At 47.6% G+C, this 23,528-nt stretch overlaps 1 protein-coding gene across 7 annotated transcripts in view; it reads left to right on the plus strand.

Moving 5' to 3' along the window:
• CTDSPL (CTD small phosphatase like) overlaps positions 1 to 23,528 on the plus strand; it is a 119,781-nt gene that overhangs the window by 42,593 nt on the left and 53,660 nt on the right. The window contains exon 1 of one of the 7 annotated variants that reach the window (XM_061127759.1): positions 22,684 to 22,976. The exons of the other annotated variants lie outside the window; for them this stretch is intronic. Within the exon in view, the coding sequence (XP_060983742.1) occupies positions 22,940 to 22,976 (37 nt within the window). The 5' untranslated portion in view covers positions 22,684 to 22,939. Of the gene's footprint in view, positions 1 to 22,683; positions 22,977 to 23,528 lie in introns of those variants that run through there. 7 annotated transcript variants of the gene reach the window in all.

Raw genomic sequence — 23,528 nt, forward strand, 5'->3', positions numbered from 1 at the left:
TGGCCGGTGGGGGGAGACGGGGGAGGGGGTTGGATGCAGGACTCTCATCTTGCCTCCTCATACCACAGCTGGGCTCCACTGCAGACCCACAGGCCTGCTCTCCCCACCTCTGGTGTTTGTGTGCCGGCACCTGCTGAAAGGTGTTTATTCTTATTATCTGGTCCCTTTATTGATTTTTTAAAATTATTTATTTATTTACTTGGCTGCGCTGGGTCTTAGTTGCAATGCACGGGATCTGCAGTCTTCATTGCTGCATGTGGGATCTAGTTCCCTGACCAGGGATTGAACCCGGGCCCCCTGCCTTGGGAGCATGGAGTCTTAGCCACTGGATCACGACGGAAGCCCCTGAGCTGGTCCCTTTAAACTGTGGGAGTCCCAACTCTGGGTCAGGCATTGCACCCAGGTATGGACCAGGTGGGTGTTGTGAGGAGTCGCTCGGGGCAAGTGTAGACTGTCCCAAGTAGGGGTGGCTTTGGAGTCCACCATCCATACATGTGAAACAAGTGCTTCCCAGCTACTCTGAAGGCCTGTTATTTCTCAAGATTTTAGTCATGCTTAAAGGAAGAGGAGTCCTCAAGTCAAACGGGGAGCAAAGGAGTATGGCCCAGCACCCAGAGATGGAGTGCCCAGCCCAGCCCTGAAACTCAGCCTTTGATTTTCTGGGCCAGGCCATTCCCCCAGGAGCACACCAGCGCTCCAGCTGGGAGGCTGGGTTAGCTCCGTCTCTTGGTGGGTTTGCCCCTCAGATCCACTCTTCGCCCTTCTCCGCCCTGCCCTGTGCTCTGGAAGCTGATCGTGGGGACTGTATGGACGGGCCCCTGGCTTCATGTCCCCTGTTGTGCTCTTTACCCAGTGGGGAGAACCCACGGGAGATCTGAGGGGTGGGTGGAGGGGGCTGGGGGAAGGGGGGTAGTGAGGCCCAAGTACTGATTCTCCCGACTCCTCCCTGAGGCGTCACCAGGTCTGGGCCCCGCTCGGCAGCCCTCTGCGCAGGGCACTCCGTCTCAGGTTCCATAGCCTCTCCTCCCTCACCCTGTGGTCCCGGCGTGTAACTGTGGCGCTGTTACTGGTCCCAGAACGCTGTGCTGTGGTTCCCCTACCCCCTGCCCGCCCCTCGGTAAATGGGCCCTTTATTAAACTCTCCTCAGATTACCCAGCTTGAGAGTGCCATCTGTTTCCTGCCAGAACCCTGGCGGATATGGTTCCTAAGATCTTTTCCAGCTACTAAAAACGATGCCTGCAGGCAAGGGAGAGCTGGCCCTTTGGGGGTCCCAGTTTTCACTGGTGCCTCCCTGCCTGGTTCCCTGGGGTCAGGGGAGAGAGGGTCTGGCAGGCATGTGATCCCTGGAACACAGAGTCACTGGGAGAAGGACCAGAGGGGCCCTGGCAGATACAGCCTGTGGGAACCCCGATCTCCAAAGAGTGGGCAGGTGTGCCGTCCGCTGTGTGGCGGGGAGAGGGCAAAGGGTAATCAGCCCAGCTGAGGCTGGGCCGTCACGCCCAGCCCTCCCTGCCTCTGTGACTCTGGGCAGGCGGCCTCACCCTCAGAGCCTTGGCTTCTTCCCTGCCAGCCCCGTGTGGACCACACCAGCCCTGGCCCACACATGATGCTTGCGCGGTGCAGAGGCGGGAGTCTGTGTGGACTAACGAGCTGCTGTCATAAACAGCTTTTATTGTGACAGGGTCACAGGCAGGGCACAGAGCCCCGTGAGGACATCCCCACTACTCATGTCCCAGCTAAACTCGCTCCATTTCATGCTTTCTTGTCGTATGCGCTTGTGGAGACATACGTGGCTCCCAGAGTGTCAATTTCAGGATCAAAGCTTGACCTCAGAGATACCAGGTTACAGAATCATGCCATCAAAGAGCCGTGGCAGACTCCGACCATCTCTGGAATTCAGATCTAGACCTCAGGAGGTCTTAGGCAGCCCCCTGTGGCCCTTCTCAGAGCAGCTGCTTCAAAGTAGGTCTGAGAGAGGATAAGGGAAATTAAGAATATACTTTTTAAAATATGCTGCTGTTTCTGCTCAGTCACTTCAGTTGTGTGTGACTCTTTACGACCCAATGACCACAGCCCACCAGGCTCCGCTGTCCATGGGATTCTCCAGGCGAGAATGCTGGAGTGGGTTGTCATGCCCTCCTCTGGGGGATCTTCCCCACCCAGGGATTGAGCCCATGTCTTCTGCATTGCAGGCGGATTCACCACTGAGTCAGTGGGGAAGCCCACTTTTTAAATACAACTATTCTTAATTATTAAAGTTATCACAGAGTTCTTGGCATACAAGAAAAATACATTCTTTTAAAAATATTTACTTATTTTTGCCTTCCCTCTGTCTGTGTTGCTACACGCGGGCTTTCTCTAGTGCGGCGCACGGGCTTCTCACTGCAGCGTCCTCGCTGTTGCAGAGCACCGCCTCTAGGGTGCGCTGGCTCGGCAGTTCTGGCACACGGGCTTAGTTGCTCCACAGCAGGTGGGGGTCTTCCTGGACCAGGGATGGAACCCACGTCCCCAGCATTGGCAGGCGGATTCCCAGCCACTGGACCACCAGGGAAGTCTGAAAGATACCTTCTTAAAAACTGCAAATGTCAAGTACAGTTTCCTCTTTAAAAAAAAACAAAGACCCTTAGAGAAATGCCATCGTGCTCACTTGGCACTGAGGACATCATGTCATGCCATGTGCCGACCAGAGGGGAGTCAAAGCAGCAGAGCAGGGGTGAAGGAAGGAAGGGCCGGAGCGGACACAACCCTACATGCCCTGGGGACACGTACCCCACTGTGTTGATGGCACCGCCCGTTGGGAGCTTGCACACAGCAGCGCGAGTGATCTTAAGAACATAGTGCTCAGTGGAAAATTAAAATGAGATACACAAACCAATATTTCCATGAGTTAAAAATAAGCACACATGAAAACCCATCCCACATGCACAAAGTTTGCGAGCAAACATAGATACACCTCACACACGCTAAAGAATTTGACTCTGGGGTGAGGGGCATGGAAAACCGGATACAGGGAGCAAAACGCACGCACAGAAACCCAGCACTTCCGCCTTGCTGTTGTTTAGTCTCTGAATTGTGTCCAACTCTTTGCAACCCCATGGACTGTAGTCCTCCAGGCTCCTCTGTCCATGGGATTCTCCAGTCAAGAATACTGGAGTGAGTTGCCATTTCCTTTTCCAGGGGATCTTCCCAACCCAGGGATCGAACCCAGGTCTCCTGCATTGCAGGTGGATTCTTTACCACTGAGCCACCTGAAAGCCCCAGAGCTTTCGCCTGGACCATGTTAATGGTGTGTCTGGAAGTGCTGTATGTGATGCAGGGAAGCCCTGTGCTCCTGAGGTGCAAGGCAAACAGAAAGACAGCCCCCAGTTTTTCTTTTTAAGGTTGAAAAGAAACTTTAAAAAGCTTTTACTGTTCCGTTTGCCTACCCTTCCCCCATCCAGCCCTCAGTGTAACCCCTAAACCACAACTGGTTAATGGATCAAAAGTAACCTTTGTAGGGTCAGACGCAAACACCACACAGATGCAGCCCAGAAACCACTTGAAAGAAGGGATGCTGTGAGCCGCCCTTCAGGCTCCCTTCTGGAAACTCAGCCCCTGCAGTGCCCGCCAGTCGGAGGAATGGCCATCACAGCAGGCAAGAGTACCACCCTACCTGTGGTTCTCTTTTGTTTAAAAAGTGCCTCCTGGAAGGTAGGTAAATGTGTGGAAGGTAGGTAAATGCATGCGAACCTATCAGAAGAGCCTGCTTAAAATACTTTGAACTTTACGCCCGCTCCTCTCTTGTGGCTATGTTTCCTTTTGTCATATCATGGGTAATTTTTTTGCCAAAGTGACGATCACAAATCTACATAATCATGTGTTACATTGCATTTTTACATCTTTATTCCAATTATTCTGTCCTCAATGTTTGCATTTGGCAGTATTTTTCCATTTTGCTACATAGATTCTGTTACATCATTTTTAATGGCTAATATTTTATTGACTAAATACCCCAACACTTATCAGAATGACATTTAGGCTGCATCCCACTTATCCTCTACTTCAGAGTGATGCTAAAGAGAAGGTATCTATGCTGCATAAAACTTCCTCATATTTTAGAAGAATCCCTTAGGATAAACTCAGGAAATGAAATTCTTGGATAAAGGAGTGAACAAAAGCATCTAGGACTCTTGGTACAAATTACTAAATTGCTTTCTAGAAGAATAGTAGCAATTTATACCTACCTCCATAGCATGTTCTTGTGCCAACATTATGTTTCATAAGTTCTTAATTGCTGATTTAATAGCTTGCATATGTTGATTGCATTTATTTGATTAATAGTGAAGTGAAGGTCTCTCAGTGTGTCCAACTCTTTGCAACCCCGTGGACTATACAGTCCATGGAATTCTCCGGGCCAGAATACTGAAGTGTGGGTGGCCTTTCTCTTCTCCAGGGAAGCTTCCCAACCCAGGGATCAGACCCAGGTCTCCCGCATTGCAGGTGGATTCTTTACCAGCTGAGCCATAAGGGAAGCCCTATTTGATTAATAGAGAGATTGAAATTTTTCCAGGTTTGTGTTTCTGTTTATATATTATTGTACTATTGAGGGGTGATTTTTTGGGAGGGGTGGTTTTAAATATTTTATCAGAGTATAGTTGATTTACAATGTTGTGTTTAGTTTTGGGTATACAGCAAAGTAATTCAGTTACACATATACATATATTCATTCTTTTTCAGATTATTTACCCATATAAGTTGTTACAGAATATTGAGCACAGTTTCCTGTTCTATACAGCAGGTTCTTGTAATTAAATATATTATATATAGTAGGATATGGATTGGGGGTGGTTTGGGGCTGTTCTTTCTAATTTGCATGTAGCCTTTGTGTGTACATGTGTGGTAAGTCGCTTCAGTTGTGTCCAACTGTGTGCAACCCTATGGACCGTAGCCCGCCAGGCTCCTCTGTCCGTGGGATTCTCCAGGCAAGAATACTGGAATGGGTTGCCATGCCCTCCTCCAGGGTCTCTTCCCAACCCAGGGATCGAACCCAGGTCTCTTATGTCTCCTGCATTGGCAGACAGGTTCTTTACCACTGGCACCACCTGGGAAGCCTGTATGTAGCCTTTACCCAATATTTAATCTTTCTCACAATTCTACAGCTGTTTTGTTTGCCCTTAAAATTTTTTGACATTTTACATAAAAAGTTTTTAAAGAAACTGATACTGATTCACTGGTGTTTTTATTTCATTGACTAAATAAAACTCGGGATACTCTGTTGGGTAAATTTGAGAAAGAATCCTGCCATGCAAGGTGGCAGCATGAAACATGCATCCAGTTGAGGCCTTGGAAGGTAGAGAAAGCTGGGTTCCAATCGCTGCCTGTGATGTCCCTGCTGAGCAAACCAGTCAAGCTGTGAGCCTCACTGCCTTCACTGATGCCAGGAAATGACCAGACCCACCTTGCAGGTGTGGACCGGGGTCATGAACAAACACTGGCACAGAGGAAGCCCAGAAAGCCTGGAGCCCTTTCCTCTCCTTGCCCTGCAGAAGCAAGTGGTCTAGGAGGACCACACCGCAGGTCTCACCCAGCACTGCCCCTGGCCGTGCTGCTTGCCAGTTGCTGGGAACAGTGGACCTGTTGTTCTGGCATATCTGCTCACCAGCTTCCTGTTTTTCCTGGTGTGGTCATGTTCTTTTAGTCAGCAGCAGGACAGAGAGAACTAGGCCGGGATGGGTAACCTCAGTTCTCCAAGTCCTCTCCCAGCAAGAAAGTCTGGTCCTTTCCACCAGGGATTCTGTAATGGTGACCATGGGGCCGTGTGAACCGGAGCAGGGCCGTGATGCTGCGCCCGCAGTGTGGGGAGGTGGGAAAAGGATGACAAGTCAGCCTTGCTGGGAATTCAGGACCCATGAACCAGCGCTAATGGATTTTAAACGTAAGCTGATTAAACTTTAAACTTTTTATTTCCCACAAAGTGAACGTCTCGCCCATTCCCATTCTCCCCACGTTCTGGTAAGAGCGGTTAAGACGTGAGCGCTGGGGCCAGACTGCCTGGACTCAGATCCCATCTCTACCACGTGTTTGCTCTGTAGGTGACGTTTGGCACATGACTTCACTTCTCTGTACTGCAGCTTCCTCATCCCAGGAGAACGGGAGGCCAATAGTAACTACATCCTAGGGTTGTCGTGAGGCTCGAATGAGGGCACGTGAGTGAAGTATTAACAGAATTCACTAGCCCGTGGTAACTTTACCACAGTTAGCATAAGGTCCTAAGATTTTACTTGCTTAACTCCGTTTGAATCTATGATTCTCACAGGCTAGGCTGCATGATTTTCGTCAAAGATCCGGAAGTTCAGTTTAAAGGTAATTTTGTGAATTTTCTCAGCCCATTAGGAGTAGATAGTATTTATGAAGAATATGCATCAAGAGTATAGCAGACATATTCAAACAAATGAGTTGTAAAATATTCTATTCTTATTGGCTTTGATTTTTATTTTTTAATTCAGGACTATCTTCCTATGGAAGAAGTTTGCTTGCTGCTGAAATAGATGTCCCTTTGTCCCAGGGAAACCCACTGAGACTGAATTCCAGGACCAGGGGCTGATGGGAGAGGTGTGAGCTCACCACGGGTGAATGTGGGCCTTGATGTCTGGGGGAGGTGAGGCAGGTGGGCTGCAGCCCTTCTCAGGCTCCAGTGATTCCAAGGTCAAGGTTCCTGCTGTGTGTGCCCAGTCCCGGCCTCTGCCCTGGGTTAGGGCTGTGCATAGAGGTTTGCTAGATGATGTGTCCTGTATCCCTCAAGGTGCTAGGGCAGTGCGGAAGTTACAGTGAGCCTGTGGGTCGTTTCCATCACTTAATACTCCTGCTTCTTTCAAAACACTTTACTGTAGAAGACTGACTTGGTTAATTGCTTGTCCTCAGGACATCTCAGCAAAGGTTGAGCTCCAGAGGGGTTTACACAGTTGCCACCTTCACTTTTCCACATCATGCTCTGTTGAGATGACTGAATATTAAGTCAGAGTGTAATATTCCCTGGGTTTTACAAATTGGGGCGATCACAACCTTTGGTAGCAATTTTAAGAGTATTTGGAACTTCAGGACCCAGTCAGTGATGCAGAATGACGAGTTCCCTCTTGTCGCTCAGCAAGATCTGGGAGGGAAGACCCTGGAGGGAAGTACTACTGTGTGGCTGGCGTACAGACGGCTTGGGGATGGAGGAACAATGAGCTCTTCTTTACCTGGGGTGCAGGTGGGCTCTTGCTAGTTCCGCTGAATACCCAACCAGAAGAACCTGTCACAAGCAACAGGGATTTCACCAGAGAAAAAAAAAATTAACGTTTTAGTGGATTTCCAAGATAGGTTTCAGAGTCTCTTCTTGGAAGGGTAGCAGCAGGAATTGGGATGCTGTTCAGACACCTGGGTGGCAGGTGGAACCCTCTACAGAGAGGGAGGAGCAGGTCTGATGTACTTACAAGTCAAAAACTGTCCTTAGAGAAAACTCTTCAGTTCATTACAGTTCAGGATAGTCACCTGTGACTTTCAGAGCACCTTGGTTTATGGTATCTTGGGAGTGAGGTTCAGAGGTGATATAACTGTTCCAGCAGGAAAGGACCAAGAGGGCTGCAGCCACTCCTGCAGTTAGCATTATCGGTTCCTCCCTTCCAGACAAATGTTTTCAGGCCAGAGTCTTAAGTTCTAGAATAGGGTTTTGTAATCCTCAGCTTCTTGTTGGTTTTGAAATGTTTCCTTTATAGGGAGTTTTGCATTAGTAGTCTCTGAGTAAGGTGGACCCTCAGTAAATCAACTAGCTGTTAGCCAGGCTACAGGCTACTGAGGTGAGTTGGCTACATGAGGCAGAGGAGCCCTCATATGCTCAGAATGGAAAGAAAGGAAAAGATCTTCACTGAGGCTAGGGGTGTGTGTGTGTGTGTGTGTGTGTGTGTGTGTGTTGGGGACATGGGAGCAAGCCTAGTGTTCAGGAGTGATGAAAGGCAGAAATGTGCTAGGAATCTAGTTATCATTTCAGAGGGAGTCTGACGCTTTAAACAGAGGTTTATGGGAGCCCAGGAATTTCATAACTTGCCCATACCACACATAGTTATTGAATACTAGCCATAGTTTAGGCATTCTGTTGTTGTTCAGTTGCTAAGTCTTGTCCAGTTCATTGCAACCCCATGGACTGTAGCCCACCGGACTCCTCTGCCCATGGGATTTTCCGGACAAGAATACTAGAGTGGGTTGCCATTTCTGTCATCCTGGCTTCATCATCACCACGGCCCCAGTACTCAGTCCCAGTATATTTTCAACAAAAACTTCCACTTAATTAAATGTTTACTATGTACTGGACACCTTCCTAAGTACTTTATGAGCATTATTCAGTTTAATCTTTACTATAACTGTCCTTTCACAGATGAGGATAACTGAGGTTCAGAGGAGAGTTTAAATAGTTTAATTAGAAACTTTGATAGGTATATAAGTGAAAATCAGCATTTTAAAACCAAGATCTGCCCGTTTATCCACTACCTTGTATACCTTTGAAATGAGTAAACAGTGCAAGACTCAGTGGGCTATGTTCTTTATATTCAACTGCCTGGAATCTTTTGGACTAAAATCTGTAGGTGGCAGGACACTGAGCTTAAATCACTTCTTTTCCCCAGAAAGCGGAGAGAATGGCTTCATGGCATACTGTCTTGCTTTCAGATGGAAGTAAAGACTGAGGACACCCCGCTAACTGGGCGTGCTTATTCCGTCTGTTTATTTCAAATCAGAATTTTGTGACCTTGTCCAAAGAGATGTTATAGATGAAGCAACCGAGGTCCAGAGAGGGGAAGAGCCTTGCCCAGGAGCAGAGTTGTTGTCCCAGGAGTCTAGCAACTTTGGTCTCTCTGAGTGTGACCATATGTACACCTGAGACTGTTTCAGCGCTTTCTATTCTGTTGCATTGGTCTTTTGTCTATTCTTTTGCCAGAATTACCTTTTCTTACTTACTGTTGCTCAGTCATGTTTCAGTATCCAGTGAGCAAGTCTGTTATCAGCCTTTTGCATTTCCACATAAATCCTAGGATCAGATGATCTGTTTCCATTTTCACAAAAATGCACAAACAAGAACTGCTGTGGTTTTCATTCAGATTGCATGGAATCTGTAGACCAGTTTGGGGAGAATTGACATCTTTACAATACTGAATCTTCAAAACCATGAACATGGTATGTCCCTCATTTTCTATGGACTTGAAAATTTTCTTCAAATCACATTTTAGAATTTTCTACATACAGGTCTTGCCTATATTTCTGCTTATTTCTAAACATTTTATTTGGATGTTAGTGTAAATCATACCTTAAATTTTTTTTCCTTTGCTAAAGGTTTATTTTTAGTGTTATGAAATACAAGAAATATTTTCAGACCAACCTTCTTTCTTCCAGCTAATTGTTGATGGTAGAAATGTGTCTGAAGATTCTTTTGGATTATTTCTGCACACAATCACAACATCCGTGAATGAGATGTTTTCCCTATTTCTTTACCCCTCTTTTTCCAGTGTGCTGTTGAATAGAGGTGGTGATTCAAGCCTCTTTGTCTTGTCCTTGATCTCAGCAGGAAGCTTTCAGCATTTCACCATCAAGTGTGATGAGCGCTGGAGTTATTTATAAATACCACTTATCAGATTCAGGAAGTCTCTATCTTGTCCTAGTTTGCAGGGAGTTTTATCATAAACAGATGTTGAATTTCATCAAATTATTCTTCTTAATCTATTGATAGGATTTTCCCCTTTGTTCTGTTAATGTGATGAGTTGCGTCCCTACATCATTAAGCTCATTTGCTTGTGACGTACGGTTACCGTTTTTATACGTTGCTAACTTCATTTTGCTGATATTTTGTTGAGGATTTTTACATCTGTGCTGACAACAAGGATTGCCTATAGTTTTGCTCTTTTATAATGTCTTTGCCAGATGTTTATGTCATGGTTAATGAGTCTCATAAAGTGAATCGGGACATGCCATCATTTTTGTTCTCTGGAATAATTTGTGTAGGGCTGGTATTATTTCTGTGTTGAGTTTGTTTAAGATTGGTTATTTGTTCTTTAAACATGTGGATATTTTCCTCTAGTACTTTGACAGTATTCCAGAGTCTTTTGGTTTTCGGTAGTTTCATTAAGAAATTAAAATTCCATCTTATGGCTTGTCCTTTGACAATAATATTTTCTCTCCCTGTCTGCTTTTAAGATTTTTCACAGCAATTTACTGTGATCTGCCTAAATACAATTTTCTTTTTATTTGTCTTGTACAAGGCTCATTTAAGATCTTGTATCTGTGCTTATGTCTTTCCTCAGTTCTGACGATTCTCGGCTGTTATTTCTTCTGCCCAGTTCTCTCTCTTCTCTCCTGTGACTCTGATTGCATATCTGTTAGTCCCTCTTGCTTCTTCCCCACGTATCTCTCACCCTCTCATCTTTCTCCTCTATCCTTTTGTCTCGGAGCTTCAAACTAGGTATTTTCTTCGGCCCTATCATTTAGTTCACTAATTGTCTCTTCAAGCTGTGTTTAAGCTGCTGTTAGACCCACTTACTGAATTCTTAATTTTAGTTATTTTTAAGTTAGAGAATTTCAGTGTGTTCTTTTTGTTTTGTTTCTAATTACTTTTCAATTTTATCTTTCAACTCTTTGAACAGATTAAACATAGTATTTTTTTAAATTCCACTTCTGATAACACCTTTTCCTTCTTTTTTTTTTTAAGCACTTGTGAATTTGTGTCTATAGCCTGATGGGTTTTTTAACTTGGAGTCCATTCATATTGTCTTGTATCTTCACATACCTGGTTAGTTTTGACTGAGTGCCAGACATCACAGACGGAAGCTTACCGAAGTAACTGGAGGATGTCCTCTTCCTGTAGGGAGCGTTTCTCCTTCCTCCGGCAGGCCCTGGGGCACCTGCGGTCTGTTAAGTTCCGGACCCGAGGGGGCTCTGTCCCCATGAGGACCGGTCTGCTTGTCATTCATCTTTCCTCCTAGTTGGAGCACTGTGGGGATGAGACTCCAATTTTAGTGTCTCTGGTTCCACAAAGTGTCCCGCACTGCTAGGATCACCTCTCAGGATTTCTCTGTTCTCTGAAATCTTGGCTCCGTTCTTCACTGCTTGTTAATCCTCTGTAACTTCAGGCAGAATTTTTAAAATATTTTTCCAGCTTGTCTTGTTCTCAGCAGGGAGATTAGTCCAAATTACCTAGCCTAACGTTATTTCATTGGTTTTTAAATGTGGTGCTTTTATTCGCATGATGTTTGTTGTGGATTAAATTGTGTTCCTCCAAAAAATAGGTTGCAGTCCTAACCCCCAGTTTCTCAGAATGTGACCTTATTTGGAAATGTTGTTGTTGTTTAGTCACTCAATCGTGTCCAGCTCTTTTGTGACCCTGTAGACTGTAGCCCGCCAGGCTCCTCTGTCCATGGTGTTTCCCAAACAAAAATACTGGAGTGGATTGCCATTTCCTCCTCCAGGGGATCTTCCCAGTGATCGAACCCACATCTCCTGCTTGGCAGTCAGATTCTTTACCTCTGAGCCACCTGGGAAACCCTTATTTGGTAATAGGGTCATGCAAATATAATTAGTTAAGATGAAGTCATACTGGAGTAGTGTGGGCCTTTGAGACAGTGTGACTTGTATCCTTAAAAGAAGAGGAGAAGAAACACAGAGACAGAGACGCACAGGAAGAAAATGGCTGTGTGATGGATGGGGGCAGAGATTAGAGTGATTCACCTACAAGCCAAGAAAAGGCCAAGGATTACCAGCAAACCCCCAGAAGTAGCAAAGAATTCTGCCTCCAGGTTTCAGAGGGCACATGGCCCTGCCACCACCTTGAATTCAGACTCCAGAACTGTGAGACAGTACATTTCTGTTGTGATAAGCCACCCAAGTTGCGGTACTTAGATACGATAGCCCTAAGGAAACTAATATAGTGCCTTATAGTATACAGAGAACTTTCCCATAAACACCTTGTTTGTCCTGACAGGAAGGCAGGGGGACAGATGATGTTGAACGACGTCAGAGTTAGAGAAGCTGAGACCCAGAGAGGCGGCATCAGCGTTCTAGGTAACCGAAAGCCACAGACAAAGTCTGGATGTACCTGGACGTCCTGCTTCTTTCTGTCCCTCTGGAGATGCCATAATTCTCCAGCTTCATCACATCTTTCCAGGGTCCCGGGTATGGAGAGGTTCCCACGTGACCATGCGCTGATGCCTATTTCCTTGTGTGAAAAGGACAGGCACTTACTTGACTGGGCAGCACACACATTTATTTGTCTGTTCATTCATTTGTTCAGTTCAGTTCAGTCGCTTAGTCGTGTCCAACTCTGCGACCCCATGAACCGCAGCACACTAGGCCTCCCTGTCCATCACCAACTCACAGAGTCCACCCAAACCCATGTCCATTGAGTCGATGATGCCATCCTCTGTCGTCCCCTTCTCCTCCTGCCCTCAGTCGTTCCCAGCATCAAGGTCTTTTCAAATGAGTCAGCTCTTCGCATCAGGTGTCCAAAGTATTGGAGTTTCAGCTTCAACATCAGTCCTTCCAATGAACACTCAGGACTGATCTCCTTTAGGATGGACTGGTTGTCTCTCCTTGCAGTCCAAGGGACTCTCAAGAGTCTTCTCCAACATGACAGTTTAAAAGCATCAATTCTTCAGCACTCAGCTTTCTTTATAGTCCAACTCTCGCATCCATACAGGACCACTGGAAAAACCATAGCCTTGACTAGACGGACCTATGTTGACAAAGTAATGTCTCTGCTTTTTAATATGCTATCTAGGTTGCTCATAACTTTCCTTCCAAGGAGTGTGTTTTAATTTCATGGCTGTAATCACCATCTGCAGTGATTTTGGAGCCCAGAAAAATAAAGTCAGCCACTGTTTCCAGTTTCCCCATCTATTTGCCATGAAGTGATGAGACTGGATGCCATGATCTTAGTTTTCTGAATTGTGAGCTTTAAGCCAACTTTTCACTCTCCTCTTTCACTTTGATTTGTTCAGCATGCACTCAACCAAGTTATCACCTGGTCCTATTTCTGAGTGAAAGTAGGGACATACAGTACAGGGAAAGACAAATTGGAGAGGGACAGGACAAGCACTCAGTCCCTTTCCCGAGGAGCTCACAGTTCAAAGGCAGAAAAGTTTCACACTTAGATTGTTGTAGCTCTTCTGATAGAACTTAGCAGAATGTGGATTGTCTTACAGGTGTAAAATGAATTTACCACTGTGCTTTATATACGGATGAAACAGAGGAAAGTATTTGTGTAGCCTGTTTAATATTTATGACACATCTTTTGCCCTAAAGTGTTAGACACTCTTATTGTAATTATTTAGAAAATGATATGCTGATAAATTGTCCTAAATTGTATCCCAATATAGCTGAATAAATTTAGACCTTATTAGGTCGATGTCATCCAGTTGAAAATGTAGCCTGACAGCAAATGCCAGACCACAGTGTACTAGATACAGTTTTACTGTTAAATGTTTCTGTTTGGTACACCTTGTAACTCAGCCGTCAGAGTTTTATGTAGAACTTTGAGAGGCACTTAAAGGAAGCATCAGGCAGTTCCTGTCCTCAGCCAGAGACAAACTGTAAGCGATGAAACCTTCATTCTTCCATTTGTTCATCCTTATTAGTACGAGTATCCAGGCAGTGGGGATATGGTGTTGAATAAGACATGAACAAACCAAGTATAACATTGAGTGCTGTTGTGTTTGACAGCAGAAAGTCCAGAAAAGAGCTGGACGAGCCGAGAACCCGAAAGGCATAGTTGGAATTAGAACAGAGGAGTGTGAGTTGGAGTTTTTAGGGAAGAATTTCAGGAAGTTTTTCGGAACTGGCCTTTTTAGTATGAAAGAGGAGGAGCTAGAGGAAGGCCTGGGAGTCATCCCCGGTGAGGGGAGATGGGAGCAGAGGTGGGGCAGGGAAGACACCAGAAGCTCCGGGAGAGGCCTGTGCTCCGTAGACTCACTTACATGCACACTTGCTTTGTGGAATAAGGGAACAACCCTCAGGGCCCAGAGGTTCGGTAGAGCCTCTCACCTCTAAAAAAACTGACTTTGTGCAGGTCGCTTCATTCACCTGTGCATTCAGTAAGGAACTCGGAAGTCCACGTGGGATGGAGTACGTCCCTCCACGTCTGGTTTGTCAGAGTCCCTTCCGTCCCTGGCAGCCTGCCCCCGCTGCTTGCCTTGTCAGGCTAAGGCCTTTGCAAGCTTTGGAAGGCCGTCTGACGGGGCCGCCTGGGTCTTGTGGTCCTCCCTCCCCTCCTCCCAGCGCGCGCTTGGTCTTCTCTCAGCTCCCTGCCCCTGCTCCCAGATCGGCTCAGCACCTTCAGGGACACATGGGGAACATTCCAAGCCTTCTGGCATTTGATGCACTTCTTGGAGGCCTCCAGCGTGTAAACATGGTCCATCTTTCTGTAGGAGTGTCGTCTGGGTTCACATTTCTAGAAGACTACATTCCCTGCCCTTCTAGTCAAATGTTTCCTTATCAGTCGGTCCTCTTAATAGTTCCCCATCACATGTTCTCTTGATTTAATGTGATCACAGACTAGGTAGACCAAAGCTTGCATCGCCTGATGATGACACTAAGGGGTTATGTTCTTTCATTGTGGTCCAGTTGTTTTCCTTTGTTGTTGTTGTTATTGTTGTCTTTTTGCATCTCATTGATAGAATCTTAAATAAAGGACAGTGCCTGGAGCTTGGAAACAGTTCAGTTCATTCACCCAACAGACTTAGCTGGTTAGAATCATGAAGAAAACACTGTTTCCTTCCCCCAAAGGAGCTCCCAACCGTAGAAGGGAATGAGCCCTAAAGAATGACGAGAATGGAATGATAGTAGAGCATCTGTCATTATAGTAGGATTTGTGTCAGTGGAAATGTTTATTATTAAAAGGAGTATATGTAATATAGACAGTAGATTGTAATATCAGTGGTTTTTCAGGTGGCCCTAAAATCCCTCTTGGGTTGAGTGGATCAGATACAGTTCTTCCTACTTCCCTCCCTCCCCATCCCCCCTTTTCCTTTCTCTCTCCCTCTTCGCCCCTCTCCCTCCTCTTTCCTCCTCTCTCTCTTCCTCCTCCCTTCTTCCCCTCAGAGCAGCTCCTCTCAGCTTTTAGTGTTTTAGATTAGGGGGTCCTTGTAAAAGTTATGATTTTTCAGTGAATACCTATTGATATTTGAAAGTTTGAAAACTATACTTCTTTCTATAAGTCACTTCACCATGGACTCCTGGACTCTTGGGAAAGTACACGCTTACGGATCTCGAGGGCAGAGGATTCTTGAACCTCGGCTGCTCCAAGATAAGACCTCTCACCTTTGGACGTGCCAAACACTACCCTCAGTATAGAATTTAAAGCTTTTCCATTCTCTGGGAAAACAGCATTGGAATTTTGCCTCGTGTTGATAATTAACAAACACAGCATGACAGGGCAGATTCTCTGAATATATTTTCACCTCCTTCTTTATTTTAAAAGTGAAGTGTGAGGTAGAAACTGGAATAGGAAATAGATGGGACAGGTGTTGAGGACCTCTTCCAGGAGGGGTTATTTAATGACAATAGGTATTTTTCTAATCCCAAACCAGGTCCTGGAGAAGTTGAGGAATTGCTGGGTGGCTGCATTTACAAGGAGCTGGAGAGTTAGTTAGCAGTTAGGAAGGAGGAGCCTGCAGCTAGGGAGGGGTCAGCAAGGACGGAATAGGAGGGGGGCCAGAGCTCCGCTTCCTCACGATGATGGGTCTCCATCACCATCTGCCCCAGGTCCCCTCCTGGGTTCCTGGAGCTGCGTTTGGCGGGGCCCCAGAGGAGACCGAGAAGGAAGCTGGGTTTGCAGTGCCTTCTGCCCGTGAGGGAGCCAAGGAAGATGCCCATGGTATAGTTGGTGAGAGAGGCTGGTGGAGTGATCAAGGGCCAGAGAGCCAATTTAAGAGGACGGAGCGTCACGGAAGCCCTGGGGGTGCCACCGTCTCTTTGGGGGCTGCATTGGTTTCCTGGGGCTGCTATAACAGATAACCACAAAATGGTGGCTTGAACACACACATGTGTTCTCCTGCAGTTTCTGGAGGTCAGAAATCAAATCAGTTTCACTGGGTTAAAGTCAAGGTGTTGGCAGGGTAGGTTCCTTCTGGAGGTTCTGGGGGAGAATTGGCTTCCTTACCTTTTCTGGCTTCTAGAGGCGCCTGTGTTCTTTGTCTTATGACTCCTTCCTCATAACCTCTCACTTTGGTCTCCCACCTCCTACTTCTTACTTGGCCTTCTTGGCATCGTCCAACAGCCCTGGGATTGGATTACACATAGGGCCCATCTGGATAGTCTAGGCTCTCCCCACTCCAGACCCTAACTTAATCAAATTGACATATTCCCTTTGCCGTAGATGGTAACGTTCACGGGCCCAGGGATGGGTATGTGGCTCCCTCTGGGGAGGAACATTATTCGACCCTCCCTATGGCAGAGGGATTTAGCTAAAGAGTGAGGAACAGTTTCTGGAATTCATGATCTGTGCTTGAGCTCTTAGAAGAAGTGCCACAGTATCCTGTGTTGGGGGCCGGACTGGCCTAGCTGCCAGAATTGAGCTCCCTCCACCTTCCTTCCAGCCAATGGAATGTTCCCTAGCATGCACAGGTCTTGGCGAGGCTGAGGACCGCGGGGGCAGCTGTCTCCAGAGACGACTCATCTGGTGCTGGAGCTGCTCAAGGAGGGAGAAGCTGCTTCTTTTAATTGGCAGCTTGCCTTGCTCCGCAGCCCTGCTTCCTCCCAGAGCAGCTGTGTCTCCCAGGCCGTGGAGCATCTGCCCTGCAGGGTAACATCAGAGGTGGGGCCCGGAGCAGCCCTGGCGGCAGGGGTGGGCGTCCGCAGCTCCTCTGGTCCACGGGTGGTGAAGGGCCAGGCCCTGGTGGACATCTCGGTTTGGAAACGTCCTCAGGAGTGATGTTTTCCAAACAGTGACCTTTCCTGGGGGAAAAACAGCATCTGGTTTAAGATCCCACATCCTCTTCGACCCCAGGACTGCAGGGCTTTCGGTAACCCCAGGGGATTTACTGAGGGTTTGTTGCACTTGCTGTGTGGAATAGAGCAGATGTTTGGGCTTGAGTGCCCACTTGGGTTGAAGAGGACCTAGTCATTCAAGGTCTCCTGGTCTCTCTCCACCCCCAGCCCTCCTGACCCCCTGGGCCTTCTGCACTTCCACAGCCCTCTGGGCCTGGGTCCAGCCTGTCCTGAGTCCTCTCCTCCAACCATGGCTTTGCATCAGTGCCCCTTGGGCCTCTCTTAGCCAAGGATCCAGAGCCCTTCTACCCAGACAAAAAGAGGGATAAAAGAGTGGAGGGGCAAGGACTGTCCTCCCTGCCTATGCCTCATACACTTGTCCCAGGACTTTGTTACCTGTTGTGACATTTTTTCTCACAGCATCTTCTGGACAGGACCACCTTTTTTTTTTTTTTTTCCCCAAATAACAGGGTTTAACTTCTGATTGGCTAAATGCCTTACCTGAGAGAAAGGCTCTGGAGACTGGCTGCAGTCCAGGACTCTTTCCACTACTGCATGCCGAGGGTGGCACCCTGTCTGTGCCAGACTGACCGTCACACCAGGGGACCCTTTCACACCGTCTTCTCCACAGTTAAGGCAGAGGATATGAGGGACCAGAGTCTGTTCTGCAGACATGTTTGACCTGTGTCCTGCTCAGTACCTTCCAGTTCAGAGATACTGTGACCTGTATTGGATGTGTCCCTTTCTCCTCCCGCTGGTTTAGGAGTTTCTCAAGGACAGAAACATTTTGTTATTTAACTATTTTTAATCTCTCAGTGTCTAATCAATAACTGGTACATAGCTGGTATGAGAAAGCAATCCGAAGCACCACCACTTACACACACACACACGTGCACACACGTAGAGTGTTTATAAATTTCGTGCGGATGTAGACTTATGACTTTCTGAGGGCTATGCAGTCTCACGATGGTAAGGGGATATACCCCTCTAAGAGAATGGTCATTACAACTTCTGGTCATCCTAGGACATCCTGTTTTTTCCTCTGTGCCCTCTTGTCTTCGGGCCTTTTCTCTGGAGAATTTAGATGTGCTTGAGAACTTTTTCCCAGGTCGCGAAGAAGGCAGACCTCTGCCTGGGGGAGCCGAGGTAGCTGGGGGCCCACGGGGAGGAGCCTGAGGGCAGTCATCTCTAGCAGCCCCTGGAAGTTACTCTCTGAGTTTGGCTCTTGAATGTTGTCCTCAGACTGAGGGCTTGCAGTGCTGGCAGCATGAAGGCCAGGGTCTGTCCCCAGGCTGGGCCATGGTGGTACAGGAAGCAGTATCTTGAGGCTCCTGAAGCAGGGGCAGCGGAGGTCAGTCAGATCCCCAAAAGTGGATCTCAGGATGAGAATTAGCACATGGGGAGGTTCTCCCTCCTCCTCCCAGCCTGGGAGGATTGGGGTGTTATTTTATTAAAGGAGCTAGCAGGCTTCCTTACATTCAGTATCAGATAAATCTTTCCTAAATACACCGCTCCTGTTTTTCCTTGCAAATGTGGCCTTGTTGAGTTATGGGTTAATTCAGTCCTTCTGGACTAGCATGGGCAGCTTATCTCCTTATTACCTAGTATTTATGGGAAATGGCCTGCCAGGTTCCAGACAAGTAATTGGCAAGTGAGTCTTGTGAACCAGGACCAGCTCACCAGCTGGGGCCTTGCCACCTCCTGGCCTGAAGCACTGAAGTCTGTGTGTGTGTTTCTGCATCAGGGCCATCTTCAAGGCTGGAGCCCAGCCCAGGCTCCGAGCCCACTGGCCTGGCAGCACTGTTCTAGTGTGTGGGTATCTGACAAGCCAGGGCAGCATGACCCCCATGGATAGTGAAGTGTGGGTCACCAGGCTTCCTTGCTTCCCCGTATTACCTTATCTCGTCTCACATTGCCCCAGCCCAGTGCGAGTCAGTCAGGCCACCGAGGGCTGCCCTGGAGAAAAGATGACTCTGCAAGAGTGGGTGGGGAGAGACCTGTCATCATCAGACTTTGCAGAGATCCCAGGGAGAGGGGTGATGCCATGGGCCAGGATGACGTCCCAGGGAGAGGGGTGATGGCGTGGGCCAGGGTTACGTCCCAGGGAGAGGGGTGATGGCGTGGGCCGGGGTGACGTCCCAGAGAGAGGGGTGATGGCGTGGGCCAGGGTGACGTCCCAGGGAGAGGGGTGATGGTGTGGGCCGGGGTGACGTCCCAGGGAGAGGGGTGATGATGTAGGCCAGGGCGATGACTCCACAGATGGGAGAGAGCCCTTGCCTGGTGGCTGACTGACTGTGGGGGATGCAGGAGGAAAGTTGAGCTTGGCGTCCACCTCTCTGGTGTTCTTGAAGTGACATGGAAGCGGTCCCTGGGAGGAAGGAGCCCTGAGCTCTTTTGTGGGGGAACCTTAAAGATGAGGTGAAGACTCCAGGGGAGGCTGCCAGCCCAACTGATAGTTCAAGTGGATTCTTAAAATATCCCATCTTGGCAGAGTGGAACTCTGTGTAGGAAGAATCACATGGTACTTCTTATTCCATGTGCAGTCCCAAAAATGTGGTGTTTATTTAGAAATATGTGGTTTATGCTTTTTTATCTAGAAAGGTTTCTTGGGATCATTTGTTACTATTTTTCCATTTGTAAAGTTACATACCCTAGAAAATTCCTGGTTAAGGAACAAATAACCAAAAACACTTCTTACAAAGTCATGCTTTTATGGGAATTCAAATTGTACAGTTGAAAACTCTAGGCTGTCATCAGTGATTAGAATGTGCGTATTTCCGTCTGAATTATTAAACTGGTAGCTAGTTGATACTAACAAGTCTTCTAAGTATTCCTTGATTTTCTCAGTTTTTTAAAAATGAAACAACACACTTGCAAACCAATTCAAAATCCAAACAGTATTAAATCACTTACTCAGACTGTCAGAAAAGTACGATTGTAGGAAAGAAACAACATAAACGTGATTTGATAGAATTTTCAAAATTAACATGACAACATCTGTCCATATCTGTGAGAAATGATGCCTGTTTAATCAGAGTGTTATATGGATAAACTCTCGTAGTTCACTCTTGTTAAAAGGGAAGAGTTTCTGTGTTTAAAAACCAGGGACGAGAACAAGCTTCTTGCCATATAGGCCAGGGTGAGATTTTTTTTTTGCCTTAAAATCCTTGAGGTAAGAATTCTAAGTTCATTTGGATTCACATTAAAGCTGTTTCCGTGCTGTGGCCTAAAGAGAGAGAAGGAGCACTGTGTGTCTGTCCTGTTTATATGATGAAAATAAATATTGCTAGTTGCTTTCTTGTCCCTTTTGGTTGCTATCCCAGGATTGGAAAGCTTGTTTATCCATGTGAAAAAGGAATTCAAAAGGGTTATGAAGTCCAGAGTTGACATTTGAGAGGCTGAAAAATAGGGAGGAAGGACCCAGTGCCAGCAACTTTTCCTTGTCCTTGGAGACCCCCAGGACTATGACTGCCAGCTCTTCCAACAAGGCTACCCTGGTGGGCAATGTGTCAAATGTCCCAAGGCTCTCACTGATCCTCCTGCCTCCACAATTGCAAAATAACGACAAAAGTAAATATTTGGGGCCAGGTTTATTTTGGTCAGACAAGTTCCAGTCTGGTTTCTAAAATTAGGAATTCTGCGGGATGCACGTGGTTTGGGCATCCCGCCAGAGAACTCGGTCTCAGGGATGTGCTGTGCACTTGTTTGTTGTTGCTTGCTTGGAAATGCGCATCCGAACCCTCTCTCGTGTCTGTCCATCTGTGCAGACCTACTGTCCATGCCAGGAACGCTCTGTCCAGCTCATGTGGATGGGCGCCCACCCTGCTGCCCTGGCTGGCAGGATTCCCACTTACATGAGGCTCAGACCCCGCTGTCTGTCCCTCACAGACTGCCAGCCAGGCCTTCGAAGAGCTCAGCGCTCATCCTGTCCTTCTCCTCCTTCAGAACATTCTCTTAATCCCCGCCTCCACTGCCTTCAGGGTAAAGCCCTCCCTGCTCTGGTCCTACCTCTTGGTACCTCCTCTGCCATCAGCCAAACTGGCCTCCTCACTGCCCCTCAAGCACACTGGCTGCTTGCTTGCCTTTGTAGCTTTCCATTTCCCCCATATAAACATCCCTACCCCTGCCTTCTGTCCGTCCTTCCGGACTCAGTTGCAGACCCACCTCCCCAGGTAGACTGCCCTGCCCAGGGGAAGCCTTGGCCAATCACCTTGCATGTTTGCCAGCATCATCTGGCATGGTTTCTTTGCCTCAAAGCCCAGAGCAAAGGAGGCACTCGGGAAACATCTCTGTTTCTTCTTGGCTTGTAATGTCGCCTCCTGGTAGCTTTCCTTGCCCTGGAGGAGGCTGCCCTCCCCACAGTGGCTCCTGGGATTGTCTTTCTCCTCCTCTCAGACTTGTGAAGCTTTCTCTAGAATGTAGCAAGGGCTGCTGTCACCATAAACCTCTGACTGGGGCCGGGGTGGAGTGCCTGGGGCCTGCATTCCCAGGGCCCTCTTTGCCTTCATTTGCCGTCTTGGGTCAGATAGGAATAAGCAGGGCCAGCTTCATAAGCACACAGCCTGTATCCCAAAAAGGACCCACACTTGGTTAAATGCTCTGCTGTTACTGTCTTGAAATTCTTACTTTTTTGAACAAGGGGCCCTGCATTTGCATTTTGCACCAGCTCTTGCAAAGTATGTATCTGGTCCTGGGCACAGGACGCACAAGTCAAGGTGGGGCCACAGTGCAGGAGGAATGCTGGCTGAGGTCTGTGTGGAGGCCAGTGGAGGGAGGGTAGCAGGAGACTGGAGGAGAAACATCAGCTCTTTCCTTGGAGGAGTGGCAGTTCTTCAAGGCAGGAGTGTTCCTCGGAGTTACTGACTTCACAGGACCTCACTTTGGCCCTAAATAGCCTTATTGAGGTCCTGTCATAAGCCTGCCATTTTTATAGTGCTGTTCCAACAACTTTCACATCTCAATCAGAGGAAAAGCCAAGTCCTTCCAGTGGCCTGCAGGCCTCCTGACCTAGTCCTTCATCACTGACCTTCTCCCCTAACGCTGTCCCCTCAATTCTGTTTCAGCCACACTGACCCTGTTGCTGTTCTTGAACATGTCAAGGATGCTCCCACCTCAGGCCATGGGCACCTGCTGTGGTCTGAGCCCAGAAGGCTCACCCTCACCTCCTTCAGGCCTTTGCTCATAGTCACTCAGTCAGTATAGTCTTCCCCAGATATCCTATTTAAAATAAAACACACACACACGCCACTCTTTAACCTCTTTCTTCCTTTACTTTGATCTACAATACTTATCACCAGCTGACTCACTCTGTTTTGCACGTTTATTAATTTATCGTCTGTCCCTTCCCCTGGAATGTACGTTCAGTGAGGGCAGGGATTTTTGCAAGCTTTATTCACTGCTCTCTTCCTGGAACACTGCCTGACACACAGCAGGCACTCAATAAGCATGTGCTGGATGGATCCACTGCCCTTTGGCGGCTGACAGTCCTGCTACTTGAGCCCAGAAGGATGACCAGCAATAGCTGGGGAGAGGTCGGTGAGGCCACGGGAAGTCAGAGAGGTGATGGCAGGCTGGCTGGCAAAAAGGAAGTTAAAATGTACCACACAAATCAGCAGAGATAAAGCTTAGAAAAGCCAAAGTGAGCAGAGCGGCAGGAGCTAGGAAGAGACCCTCATTGAAGCTGTTAAGGAATTAACGTTTGTTCTCATTTGTTAATAGAGACATAGATAGATGCCCTTCAACACTGTAAATAAGAAACAGCCACTGACTGTCACCACCACATGGGCCTGCATCTTCTCAGCAGCTTCAGAACTGGCGTCTCCGTGTGAGTCCGTGCAGCCGTATCACTGCCTGCGTTCCCTGAGACACCAGCCTATAACTTACATCCCGGCCCTCACTTAGGGGGCCACTTCAGTGCCGTCGGAGAGCCCTCCAGCTCTGAAAACCAGATCATCGCAGGAGATGCCTCAGTGCTGTCCCTGGGCAGGCAAAGGCCCAGGTATGTCAGTGGGACCGACTTACAGATGTTAGTTCCTGTCGTCAGATGCACGGGCCTGACGTGCAAGTGTGGGAGGGACCTCTGATCAAGGGAAACCCTCTTGTCAGAATAACCAGACATCCGGTCTTGCCTCATAGAGAACAGAGACTCTGGCAACAAATGACATATGTAGAGTTGATCATTAGCAAAACTGAGGTCAGGATTGAAAACTGACTGACTGGCAGACTTGAGCTTTATTGTCTAATTTTTTGGCCTCGAAAATGTCTGTGCTGTGAGGAGGATAATTGAGGACTCTTGAGGCATTATTTGAGGTGATTATCCCTATTCTTGGGCTTCCCTGATTGGTCAGTTGGTAAAGAATCTGCCTGCAATGTAGGAGACCCCGGTTCAATTCCAGGGTCAGGAAGATCCGCTGGAGAAGGGATAGGCTGCCCACTCCAGTATCCTTGGGCTTTCCTTGTGGCTCAGCTGGTAAAGAATCCTCCTGCAATGTGGGAGACCTGGGTTCAATCCCTGGGTTGGGAAGTCAGTTCAGTTTAGTCACTCAGTTGT

Source organism: Dama dama, chromosome 24 (assembly GCF_033118175.1).
Source record: "Dama dama isolate Ldn47 chromosome 24, ASM3311817v1, whole genome shotgun sequence".
In the NCBI taxonomy this organism is placed as follows: domain Eukaryota; kingdom Metazoa; phylum Chordata; class Mammalia; order Artiodactyla; family Cervidae; genus Dama; species Dama dama.